The 13,045-nt window shown below is 42.5% G+C and overlaps 1 protein-coding gene across 1 annotated transcript; it reads left to right on the top strand.

Moving 5' to 3' along the window:
* The first annotated feature begins 451 nt into the window (after positions 1-451).
* On the top strand, positions 452-12,690 carry LOC109561220 (histone H2B type 1-C/E/F/G/I-like). Its single transcript, XM_070793244.1, has one exon. It carries the CDS (start codon positions 4,966-4,968, stop codon positions 5,344-5,346), a length of 381 nt encoding a protein of 126 aa, XP_070649345.1. The 5' UTR covers positions 452-4,965; the 3' UTR covers positions 5,347-12,690.
* Positions 12,691-13,045: the final 355 nt, after the last annotated feature.

The following is a 13,045-nucleotide window of genomic DNA, read 5'->3' as shown; positions in this document are numbered from 1 at the left end:
CAGCTAGGACATGGAAGCAACCTAGATGTCCATCAGCAGACGAATGGATAAGAAAGCTGTGGTACTTATACATAATGGAATATTACTCAACTATTAAAAAGAACACATTTGAACCAGTTCTTATGAGGTGGATGAAACTGGAGCCAATTATACAGAGTGAAGTAAGCCAGAAAGAAAACACCAATACAGTATTTTAATGCATATATATGGAATTTAGAAAGATGGTAACAATGACCCTATATGCGAGACAGCAAAAGAGACACAGATATAAAGAACAGACTTTGTGGGAGAAGGTGAGGATGGGATGACTTGAGAGAATAGCATTAAAACATGTATATTACCATATGTAAAACAGATCACCAGTCCACATTGGGTGCCTGTAACAGGGCACTCAAAGCTACTGGGACAACCTGAGGGATGGGATGGGGAGGGAAGTGGGTGGGGGGTTCAGGATGGGGACACATGTACACCCATGGCTGATTCATGTCAATGTATGGCAAAAACCACTACAGTAAAGTAACTAGCCTCCAATTAAAATTAAAAAAAAGAATCAGCCTGCCAATGCAAGAGACACAAGTTAGGTTTCTGGGTCAGGAAGATCTCCTGGAGGAAGAAATGGCAACCACTCCAGCATTCTTGCCTGAAAACCCATGGACAGGGGAGCCTGACAGGCTACAGTCCATGGGGTCACAGAGTCAGACAAAATTGAGCACGCACACACACAGGCACTAAAGTCAGGAACGAGGCAAGTATGGCCACTCTCATACACTTTTCTTCAACATAGTTTTGAAAGGCCTAGCCCTGGCAATCAAAGAAAAAAAAAAATAATAAAAGGACTCCAAATTGGAAACAAAGAAGGAAAACTGTCACTGTTGCAGATGACTTGAAATACATATGTAGAAAATCCTATCAGAAAACTACCTATACTCAACAGTGAATTTGGTAGTTGCAGGATACAAAATTATTACACAGAAATCTGTTTTATTTCTATGCACTAGCTTATTGGCTGTGACAAATAAGATATTCTCTAGGAACATGACAACTGCTCTGGCTCATCACTGAAGGTAGAGCTTGCCTTGAATGAAGTATACATGCTTTGTTCTAGACAACATCACTATTTTACCATTTAACTTCTACCTGGGAATTAGTACTTTCTGAGCCATGAAATTAAAAAACACTTGCTCCTTGAAAGGAAAGTTATGACCAACCTAGACAGCCTATTGAAAAGCAGAGACATTACTTTCCCAACAAAGGTCCGGTCTAGTCAAGGCTATGGTTTTTCCAGTGGTCATGTATGAATGTGAGAGTTGGACTATAAAGAAAGCTGAGCACAAAAGAATCGATGCTTTTGAACTGTGTTGCTGGAGAAGACTCGAGAGTCCCTTGGACTGCAAGGAGATCTAACCAGTCCATCCTAAAGGAGATCAGCCCTGAGTGTTCATTGGAAGGACTGATATTGAAACTGAAACTCGAATACTTTGGCCACCTGATGCGAAGAGTTGACTCATTGAAAAAGACCCTGATGTTGGGAAAGATTGAGGGCAGGAGGAGAAGGGGATGACAGAGGATACGATGGTTGGATGGCATCACCGACTCAATGGACATGGGTTTGGGAGGACTCTGGGAGTTGGTGATGGACGGGGAGGCCTGGCGTGCTGCGGTTCATGGGGTCGCCAAGAGTCGGACATGACTGAGTGAGTGACTGAACTGAACTGAACTGAGCTCCTAAAAGGAAAATTATATTTTCCCATTTGAAAATTATTTTTTCAAACTATTCCAAAGTCCTTGAATTATAAGGGATAGATTTTTAAAATGTTAGTTTTATACAGCATTGTGGCTAGATCTTGCTCACAATGTAAAAGTCCTCTGCATTAGATAGGCCCTAAGTTTCTTGATTGCCTGATGTAGAGGAATTACAGGTTTTTATTTGAGGCACCATATTGAAAATATTTTGCATGTGGAATATGTTTCATTTAAGGAACTATAGAAACCACTAATCTAGCTTGACGCTTTTTATTATTTTGGAAACATTTATTTTATCCCTTGGTTACTGGCAGTTCTGTTATGGTTTAGAGACAACAATAAAGATCTTATTGTTTATGCTCCACTGGAAAAAAATAATAGTTCAGATATTTGACCTCAGATAATTGTGAATCCCATTGGGGAAGTGCTGCATATTTTTGAAGATTATGTGTTTTCATACTACAAGAAAGAATAGAACACAATTTATCCTGGGAGCTTTTCTTTAGGATCTATAATATTTTTGTGGACTATTAATAAATACACTATATGTTGTATTGTATATTATATCTCTTATTAACTCTAGTGCCATCACTAATGTTTTAATATATAACCATATGTTCCTCAAGGGAGCAGTTTGTGTGTTTTACTGGCAAGTAGCACACAGAAAAATTCTCCCTGCTGTTCTCCTCTACTATAAATTAATATCCTCTACCGGGGGACCTCTTATGATATAAAATTGTCATCCTGTGAGTGGTATGGATGAAATTACCGTGGAGGAAAGCTTGAGCAGTTACCGGAGTATGAATAAGACAGCACCTATTCTGCTGTACATAGGACCCCTGCTGTCTTATATTAATTTACGATAAATAATTTACTTCACTAACTTCAGAGTTTACTACTCTGAATTATCTTTTTAGTCACAGTCTTTTCTTAACGTAAGTGCATTTTCTATACCGAAAAGGAGTACTCTAAAAGCATGGCATCATCTTTGCCAGCTCCAGACTATTCGGCAGTTTCTACAACACAAGATTTTATCCAGTAAGAGTGCCTGAAGGATGGATCCTTTTAAGTGACACTTTTGTCTGCACTGCTTTTCATTTTGGCAGTAAAGGAGTTACAGGAAAAGATGGATCCATAATGACAGTCCTGTGTGTTGTAATGTGATGGTTGCCTGGCAACTCTACCTGTAGAAATAAATATGGGACTTGTATCTGTATTAATCCCCTCTTGTTGTCAAGGTTTAGAGGTTTTTAATACATTAAGCTTAGAAAATACTTAAAAGCAAAAAGGCTTGATCATTTGATGGTCCTTTAGAATTGTATGAGATTGCTGGATGTCAACAAATAAGGGGTCTTGGGGAGTAAGTGGTACATAGTTCTGTGAATAAGTCTTGAATATATTTGAACATCTCTTAAATGAGTCTGAGCCTTACCTTGGCATCTCACATAACTTACATCTTCCAGGGACATATTTCTTCACTTAAAAACATTTATTGACTATCATTAAATGTGTTACTTCTGCACTAGAAATGGGCTAGGGTATAAATACAAGAAAGACAGAGCCCTGGGCTTTTCTTCTAGAGAGGTGACTTTAGTGAAGAGCACATCTAGAGAGGAATGTTCTTACTTGTAACACTCGGGGAACACGCCCATCAGTACCAACTGTTCTTTCTAGACCCTAACAGAGATCAAAGCCAGCTATGGATTGTGCCCCAGCACTCTGCTTGTGGCTACAGTACAAGCTTCCCTCTTCCACCCTCTCACTGAGTGTGCCAGAACATAGGTTATCACACTGGTCTGCTGGTACCTGTATCTTCATTCTTTTCTTCTATGCCTCAGCTTTCTCTTTCCAAGACTTTACTATTTTGTACTTCGGTATAACATATTTTCATCCCATCAGTGATACCCACTCTGTTTAAATAAGGATCTCAGAAAAGCTGTAAGGGAAAGTTGGCTAAAAAGACCCCATATTTTACTGATGCAAAAACTCTTAAGGATTTCAAATTCTAGAAATAGACAAGGTCTCAGGAGAAGGAAATGGCAACCCACTCCAGTACTCTTGCCTGGAAAATCCCATGGACGGAGGAGCCTGGTAGGCTGTGGCCCATGGGGTCATGAAGAGTTGGACACGACTGAGTGTCTTCCCTTTCACTTTTCCCTTTCATGCACTGGAGAAGGAAATGGCAACCCACTCCAGTGTTCTTGCCTGGAGAACCCCAGGGACGGGGGTGCCTGGTGGGCTGCTGTCTATGGGGTCACGCAGAGTCAGACACGACTGAAGTGACTTAGCAGCAGTGGCAGCAGGATGATATATATTAAATTGTATTTTCATGCATAGACTAAGGACCTATATTGCTAATGATAAGAAAGATCACCTTTTATCATTCCAAGCTCCTCCAAATGGTGACATTTTGTCATTAATCTTAAATAAAGTCATTATTTTAATTGGCTAAAGAAGTTAAAAAGTAGTCACTGCTTTTATCTTGTTATAATCATATAAATGGTAAGCCTTCTCAGTGGTCACCAAAACACTCATGACTTCTATCAGTTGATTTTATTCTAACTCAGTACATCTGGTCACATGGAACAAAGGGATGAGGCATGAAATTATCTGTCTGCCCTAACTCTGTCATCTGCTAAGACAGCACAACAATGTCTGCCACAGCACATCAAGAAAGCCCACATTTATTAGCATTCAGCTGGGGAAACTAAAGCAATTTATTGTGGGATAAAGATTCATTACAGGAATGAGATCTTATGCAGTTTCAGAGAAGCCTGGGAGATATCTAAGGATCCAGAAGAGAGAAATGAAAGGTTACAGCTGACTAGCACCCAGCTTTCCTGAAGCACTAGGCTGATGGGTAAGGGTAAGTCAGAGCTTTCAGGGGAATTTGAGAAGCAGGTCATTGCCATTTTAGGGCAGCAAAGGGGAGCTGGGGAAGAGAGTATGAAAAGCTATCAACTGTGATGGCATCTACTTCTGGAGGTGTTCAGGCAAGTGCCTGGTGATGAGCATGGCACCTCTGCTGACCACCAGTGCTTCCATTCACAAGCAAGAGCTGGACAGGGACTCATGGTGTCTCCTTCCTCTTTTTATCACTATGCTCATCTCTGAACCTATAGTGGGAGAACAGGGGAAGAGAAAGTATGACTGGCTATAGCTATAACTTTATACTTAACTATAGCCCTGCATTTTGTGTTGTTGGGTGTTGTCATTATAGACATGCCTGAACCGGCTAAGTCTGCTCCTGCCCCTAAAAAGGGCTCTAAAAAAGCTGTGACCAAGGCCCAGAAGAAGGATGGCAAGAAGCGCAAGAGCAGCCGCAAGGAGAGCTACTGGGTGTATGTGTACAAGGTGCTGAAGCAAGTCCATCCGGACACTGGCATCTCGTCCAAGGCCATGGGAATCATGAGCTCCTTTGTCAAGGACATTTTCAAGCGCATAGCTGGTGAGGCATCACGCCTGGCGCATTACAACAAGCGCTCGACTATCACATCCAGGGAGATCCAGACCGCTGTGCGCTTGCTGCTACCTGGGGAGCTGGCCAAGCACGCCGTGTCCGAGGGCACTAAGGCTGTCACCAAGTATACCAGCTCCAAGTAAATATAATATGCCTAGCCGCTGTTAACGGAGAAGGCAATGGCACCCCACTCCAGTACTCTTGCCTGGAAAATCCCATGGACGGAGGGCCTGGTGTGCTGTAGTCCACGGGGTTGCTAAGAGTCGGACACAACTGAGCGACTTCACTTTCATAGCCCTGCCATAAAATGACTGGTTAGTGATTAGCCTTTAAAGTGGGTCGTCCAGGACATGTTTGTCCACTCCTCATCTCCCAGCTGTAGCACAAACCCCTTAGCACAGATGGCTCACCAGTTAGGCTTTTCATACCCATTTTATAACTCTGTAATACTCACAAGTTCCTCTGCGCTAGCTAGTCATGAGGAACTCAGTGATAGATACAACTTGCTCATTACTTAGGCTTTTAATAGAGTAGCAATCCCTGGTGGCTCAGATGGTAAAGAGTGCACCTGCAATGCTGGAGACCTGGGTTCAATCCCTGGGTCGGAAGATCTTCTGGAAAAGGAAATGGCAACCCATTTCAGTTTTCTTGCCTGGAGAATTCCATGGACAGAGGAGCTGGGCAGACTGCAGTCCATGGGTTGCAAAGAGTCAGACATGACTGAGTGACTCTCACTCACTTCACAGAGGAGAAATCCAGTAGGAGAAAGATCACAAAGTCATGGAAGGTTAAATATTATTAGTAATAGAAAAGAAAAATGAGATAAACACATGCCATATCTACAGGAGGAAAATCCACTGTGGGCCAGCACTATGAAGAACAGTTCTTGGAGGAGGTGGCAAATGAGAAAGGCATGTAGACCATGAGAGACAGGATAAGCTGAGCACCTATGATCATTGCCAGTCAGCCTTGGGAACAAAGAGAGCCTGCATGACCTCAGAAGTTACCATTGGCAGAGATTAAACTAGTCAACTTGTTTAATCCTGCACAGGAAGAAAAAATTTTAAGGACTAAAGTCAAAGTAACTCTGGAAAGAAAAGGAGGACAAAGATTATACCATGAGAAAATAAAAGAGAAAGAGTAGATATCTGTTTTGAATCTTTTTTTAGAAAAAAAATCAATAAAAATGACAACATATATGCTTGAAAATGTCTGTTATGGTAGGGACCATGTTTTTCCTGTGTTTGAGACATTTTTGTCTTTGAATGATTAATGTGTCAAGTGTGGGTTTCCTTTCAGAATGAAACTGAATACAGTAAGTCCCTACATACAAATAAGTTCTGTCCTGAGACTGCATTCATATCTCTGGCTTCTTTGTGAGCCGAACAAAATTAGCCTTGGTACCCAACTTTTACAGATAATGCCAAATGCATGAACTAACTTATATGATTGGACACGTGAACACATGTTCGCATCTTTGAAAGTTTGCAACTTGAAGATTCACGTGTAGGGGACTTACTGTATTGGATCAGCATACAATTTTTTGGATTATAATTACAATTTTAAAAAGTCCTGTACCTTAAAAGGTACATTGGAAGGACTGATGCCAAAGCTGAAACTCCAGTACTTTGGCTACCTGATGCAAAGAACTGACTCATTGGAAAAGACCCTGATGCTGGGAAAGACTGAAGGCAGGAGGAGAAGGGGACAACAGAGGATAAGATGGTTGGATGGCATCACCGACTTGATGGACATGAGTTTGAGCAAGGTCCGAGAGTTGGTGATGGACAGGGAAGCCTGGTGTGCTGCAGTCCATGGGGTCCCAAAGAGTCAGACATGACTGAGTGATTGAACTGACTGACTGACTGAACCTTAATTGTCAATTCAGGAAAACTCCAGAAACAACCTTGCAGAATAAAGTAGGTCAGGGTTATAAGTGAGATTGAAAGCCATGAAGTGGATCTTCCTTGAGGAAAATGTTTTCCGCAGAAGACATAGAGATGGCCAGCTGGTACATGAGAAGACACTCAAAGTCACTAATCATTAGGAAAATGCACATCAGAACCACAAGAGAAACTACCTTATGCCTGCTAGAATGGTTATCCTCAAGAAGACACTTAAGTGTTGGTAAGGGTGGATTGTTGGTAGGACTGTAAATTAGGGCAACTACTATGAAAACCTGTATGAAGTTTCTTCGGAAAATTAGAATTACCATATGAGCCAACAATTCCATTTATAGTATTTATTTGAAGAAAACAAAGCCACTAACTCAAAAAGACATATGCACCCCCAATTTCAATGCAGCAGCCAAATAAGGAAGCCATCTGTCTTGTCAGTGCATTAATTGATTAAAAAAATGTGATACACATACAGTAGAATACTACTCAGCCATAAAAAAGAATGAAATCTTGCCATTTGTGACAACATGCTGCTGCTGCTGCTAAGTCGCTTCAGTTGTGTCCGACTCTGTGCGACCCCATAGACAGCAGCCCACTAGGCTCCCCTGTCCCTGGGATTCTCCAGGCAAGAACACTGGAGTGGGTTGCCATTTCCTTCTCCAATGCATGAAAGTGAAAAGTGAAAGTGAAGTCCCTCAGTCGTGTCTGACTCTTAGCGACCCCGTGGACTGCAGCCCACCAGGCTCCTCCGTCCATGGGATTTTCCGTGGATGAACCTTAAAGATATATTTCTAAGTGAAATAAGTCAGATGAAGACAAATATAGAATCTCACTTATATGACTCTAGAAAAACAAACTCAAACTGAGCTCATAGATAGAGAAGAGACTGGTGGTTGCCAGACATGGGGGGTTGGAATTGACAAAACGGATGAAGGGAGTCCAAAGGTACAGACTTCCAGGTAAGAGGTCATACATATGTAATGTACAGCGTGGTGACTGTAGTTAATAGATTTATTGTGTACCTGAAAGATGCTAAGAGTAAATCTTAAAAGTTCTCATCACACACACACACAAATTTGTAACTGTGTGGGATTATGGATGTTAATTATACTTACGGAGGTGATCATTTCATAATATATGCAAATTCTGAATCATTATGTTGTATATCTGAAACTAATATATTGTCAGTTGCTACTGCTGCTGCTAAGTCGCTTCAGTCGTGTCCAACTCTGTGCGACCTCATAGACAGCGGCCCACCAGATTCCTCTGTCCTTGGGATTCTCCAGGGAAGAACACTGGAGTGGGTTGCCCTTTCCTTCTCCAAGGCACATATGCATGCTAAGTCGCTTCAGTCGTGTCCGACTCTTTGCGACCCTATGGACAGCAGCCCACCAGGCTCCTCTGTCCATGGGATTCTCTAGGCAAGAATACTGGAGTGGGCTGCCATTTCCTTCTCCCATATTGTCAGTTATATTTCCTTATAAAAAAGACTCGTCTGATAGAATAACACATAAGTGAGGTCATGTTGAAGAAAGCACTATGTAAACTGTAAAGCACCAAACAAATACTAGTTATTGAGTGATGACACAAAATACTGCATGGTGGTATCACAGATAAAAACCAAACTGATAGCTGCATATGGGAAGCTGCAACAAGTATTTATTAGTAAGAATTAGATGGTCACAGCAGAACCGCTAAACCAAACTGACAATGTTTAGAATGTAGTTTCACAAAATGCAAAAATTTGTTCCAAAAAACGGTGGCCTGAATGGCTACCCAGTATCAGAACCTCCATGATGATTAGCCAATCAAGTGTCTATTTTCTTTTTAGCCTGCACTTCATTTCTTCAGCTCAGAAGCATGACCTCTGACTTTCTGAAGAGCCGTGTAGAAATTTCTAAGATCAATAAGGGAAAAACATCGCGAGAAATGGCAAGTGGGTAGAACAGTGTAGTCAAAGGTTGACAAAAACACAGCCCGCAGTCAGTTCATTGCTCTATAACAAAGGGCTCCGTTACCAACAGAACTCACCTACTCTAAAGGCTATATTCTGGCAGAAATACTTCAAAAATTTTTTGATGTGAGATGGTGATATGAAAATGAAGGGGAAAAAAAAAAAAAGAAAAGAAAATGAAGGGGTATAAAATGGAGCCCCTAAATAAATATGTGCTGCTATCTGTCAGCAGTGGTCAGCTGAGAGAATTATATTATTGGGGACAGTGAATCTCTAAGCATTGCCTTGACCACAGAGGCCAGAGGTGTTTGTGTTTGTTTCAAGACACTGAGTCTAGAATTGAGGTCTGGTATTTTGCTGGTGACTGCCGAAGAGGAGGGATTTGGCTTCTGGCAGCACATAAAGCCAAGCTGACAACAAAGCTTTCCTTTCAAGCTATCCAAATGAACACATTTCTAATCTGAAATTCAAATACTTGACAACAGAGAGCCTGTGAGCCGGGCTTTGAACAGGAAATTGCTTCATGGTTTTAGCATAATGAATTAGGCAGTTAGACTAAATCCATTTAGTAGGAAAAGAATGCTTTCACATGCTTTTTGAAAGAAACGAGAGAGGGGTGATCTTCTTAATTTCCCAAATTTCTCAGGACTTAAGAGACACAAATGCTCCATGTAAATTGTATCTGTTCTGTTCTATGATTGGTATGTAAAAAGCCATCTTAGCCCCAGTATTCAGAAATCATCTTTGTTAGAAAACGCTCTGCTTTTGAATGTTAGGGAAACCAAAGGTGATGAATAAAGGTTAGGCAGGTCTCATCCTTATTGTGTCCTGTACTTCCCATGATAATGGGGAATGCATTTTAATTCTGAAACCCTGTCTTAGTCACTGGCAGTGTTTTCCAGTGGACACAGCATTGCAGTCTTTAGGGAAGTGGGGAGAGATGTGGACACAGGGAACAAGCTTGCACAGAGAGGTACATAAAGACAAACACACTCCATGGGGCAAAATCTCGCATTTCTTGTCATTTTCATCCAGAAATGCACCTCTAGCCCACAGTCCTAACACAGAAGCAGGCTGGTCCACAGCTGGGTTTGTGACCACAGAGGCAGCTCTGAGACTTTTAGCACAGCCGGGGAAGGACCACCATGAGGAGAAGGGGAATAATGTTTGCTTGTGTTAGGTCCATTTAACAAGGCTGACCTTAAGAGAGCCTGATGACAGACTTCCTTTGGGAAGGAGAGGACTTGAGAAAATGGAAAAAAAAAAAAAAAAAAAAACCAGTCCCCATCTCTCCCCTTAAAAAGAAAAGGCAAGAGTAACAGCATAAACGAGGAGACAGACCCTGGGAGAGGAGTGGGTTAAGTCTTGTCCTGGATAAGTCTGCCAGAGACAGGCTGATTTGTAACCAAGCCCCAGCAGCACTGAACACAGACATGGCTGTGCCTAAGACAGCCAAGGGAAAACTGTTCTGCGTAACCAGGCTTCCACCAGAGCAGACAAATACACAAGGTCTGCCATCTTTGCGTTTACAACTTGCTAGGTAGTATACCCAAATTATCTCCTGCTCCCAAGCACTATGGAAACAGGATGTAAGTAAATATGGTTTCTTTTTAGTCATTGTTTGCAATTTCCTATCAGAGGCAACAGTAAAGTTCTTCCAATTGGCATAGTGATGAAGATACTATGACAGATTACATTGCAAAGCGATATTTTAAAAACCTTCATGTGTGCCAAGCGTCTAATTCATGTTTACAGTTAAAAAGGACCGTGTCCCAGTCTCCTCATTGCTACACAATTGTCCTTCTTGGTAGAGGATGGGAGACCTTGGCACATATACAGATCAGCTATATGATCACCTACTTGAAAGGACGCATGATGAATTAAGCTGAGAAATACTGACTTTAAATGTATGAGAAGAGTTCTGATCTAGAATAGTAATGATCACCCAGAAGCACAAAATGAATATTTACTAGACCTTAGGAGTTGTACCAAGACACCAACTAGAACTAGTCCAATTCATTCCAGATAGTACTTCAACCCCACGAGTGAGAGATGGGCAGAGAGGAGAGCGGGAGAGTCGAGAACCTTGCATCTCTCTGGGTAAAGCAGGACAGAATCCCACATTTGAGCTGGCGGCCAGACAACGAGCTTTCCTTCAGAGTCGTATTCTGGAATCTTGCAAGAGGAAGTGCCAGCAGAGGGGCTGTGTGGGCAAGGGAACATGCACAGCAGCGGGCCCTCTCTCGTTTGTGGAAGCAAAAGCCCTTTAGTTGAGGCAAAGTCTTTAATCCTATGATAAGAGATCCAACGTAAAGTTTCGGCAAGCCTGGGAGAGCTAAAGAGAATGAAATTTGTGTTGAAGGAGAAAGGGCTAATAGCAGTGTTCTGTTGCAGGGTGGAGAAAAAGCTTCAAGAAGGGCTTGTTAAATTTAGGTCCTTATAGATACTGAAGATGCCTCTGTGGGCCTCCAAAGTTAAGGCCAAGCGCACAAGGCTGCCAGGAGCCAGAAGCCCTGAGAGAAGGAAGTACATAGATGGGGATGGTTACAAGCCTCAGTTATGGTAAGGGTTCCTTATATTTTTTCACCCAAGTCCTTGTTAGGTAGAGGAGACCGAAGGGGTATGTTTCCTTCTGTGGAAGTAGGAGGGATTTAGCCTGAACAAGATTATGCAAATTCAGTATTTCCTTCAGATGTGGTAGCTTAATCTTAAAAATTCTTCAGTATTTTCAATTCCAGTGTATATTCATTTTTGCTTTGATACAGAAAATAAGAACAAACTAATTTGAGCATTGGGAAGAGTGTGGGTGCAAAGTCACCTCATTCATGTCTTTCCCTTTATGACCCTATGGACCGTAGCCCACCAGGCTCTTTTGTCCAAGGGATTCTCCAGGCAAGATACGGGAATGGATTGCCATTGCCTCCTCCAGGGGAATCTTCTGACCCAGGGATCGAACCTGCATCTCTTACACCTCCTGCATTGGCAGGTGGGTTCTTTACTACTAGTGCCACCTGGAAGAGGGGCTACGCTTATTGTGTGGTGATGCCTGGCTCCCTGCCCATGGGCTGCATCCAAGTGAGGAGCATGGACCTGGGACCAGCACTTGATGTAATCGTTGCAAAGTGAGCTGCTAAAAGCCTAGTTCCGACTCTTGTTTTCCTATTTCGTCCTAACTTGGACTCACTCAAAACAGGCAAAGTAATCTAAGGAGAGTGTGCTTTTCTCCTAGTTCTTCCAATACTGCCTCTAAAGTATTACCTGAAAGGAAAACTAAATAAGATGACTTCAGTTTTGTCCCTATCCCGACTATGAGAGTTTTAGCATCTTCTTTGGTATGACTTCTCCCTAATCTAGTATGTAAAGTATCAGTTCAGTTAGTCAGTTCAGTCACTCAGTCGTTTCCAACTCTTTGCGACCCCATGAACCAGAGCACAGCATGTGAGGCCTCCCTGCTGCTGTTGCTGCTGCTAAATTGCTTCAGTCATGTCCGACTCTGTGCAACCCCATAGACAGCAGCCCACCAGGCACCCCATCCCTGGGATTCTCCAGGCAAGAACACTGGAGTGGGTTGCCATTTCCGTCTCCAATGCATGAAAGTGAAAAGTGAAAGTGAAGTCGCTCAGTCGTGCCCGACTCTTAGCAACCCCATGGACTGCAGCCTACCAGGCTCCTCCATCCATGGGATTTTCCAGGCAAGAGTACTGGTGTGGGTTGCCATTGCCTTCTCCACCAGGCCTCCCTGTCCATCACCAACTCCCGGAGTTTACTCACACTCATGTCCATCGAGTCAGTGATGCCATTCAGCCATCTCATCCTCTGTCATCCCCTTCTCCTCCTGTCCCCAATCCCTCCCAGCATCAGAGTCTTTTCCAGTGAGTCAACTCTTCGCATGAGGTGGCCAAAGTACTGGAGTTTCAGCTTTAGCATCAGTCCTTCCAGTGAACACCCAGGGCTGATCTCCTTTAGAATGGACTGGTTGGATCTCCTTGC

Source organism: Bos indicus, chromosome 7 (assembly GCF_029378745.1).
Source record: "Bos indicus isolate NIAB-ARS_2022 breed Sahiwal x Tharparkar chromosome 7, NIAB-ARS_B.indTharparkar_mat_pri_1.0, whole genome shotgun sequence".
NCBI classification, from domain to species: domain Eukaryota; kingdom Metazoa; phylum Chordata; class Mammalia; order Artiodactyla; family Bovidae; genus Bos; species Bos indicus.
This window is presented reverse-complemented; position numbering and strand designations above follow the sequence as displayed.

Bases quoted from the DNA above. Each gene is read 5' to 3' on its own strand.
- LOC109561220 (XM_070793244.1), top strand. From the start codon at position 4,966: ATGCCTGAACCGGCTAAGTCTGCTCCTGCCCCTAAAAAGGGCTCTAAA.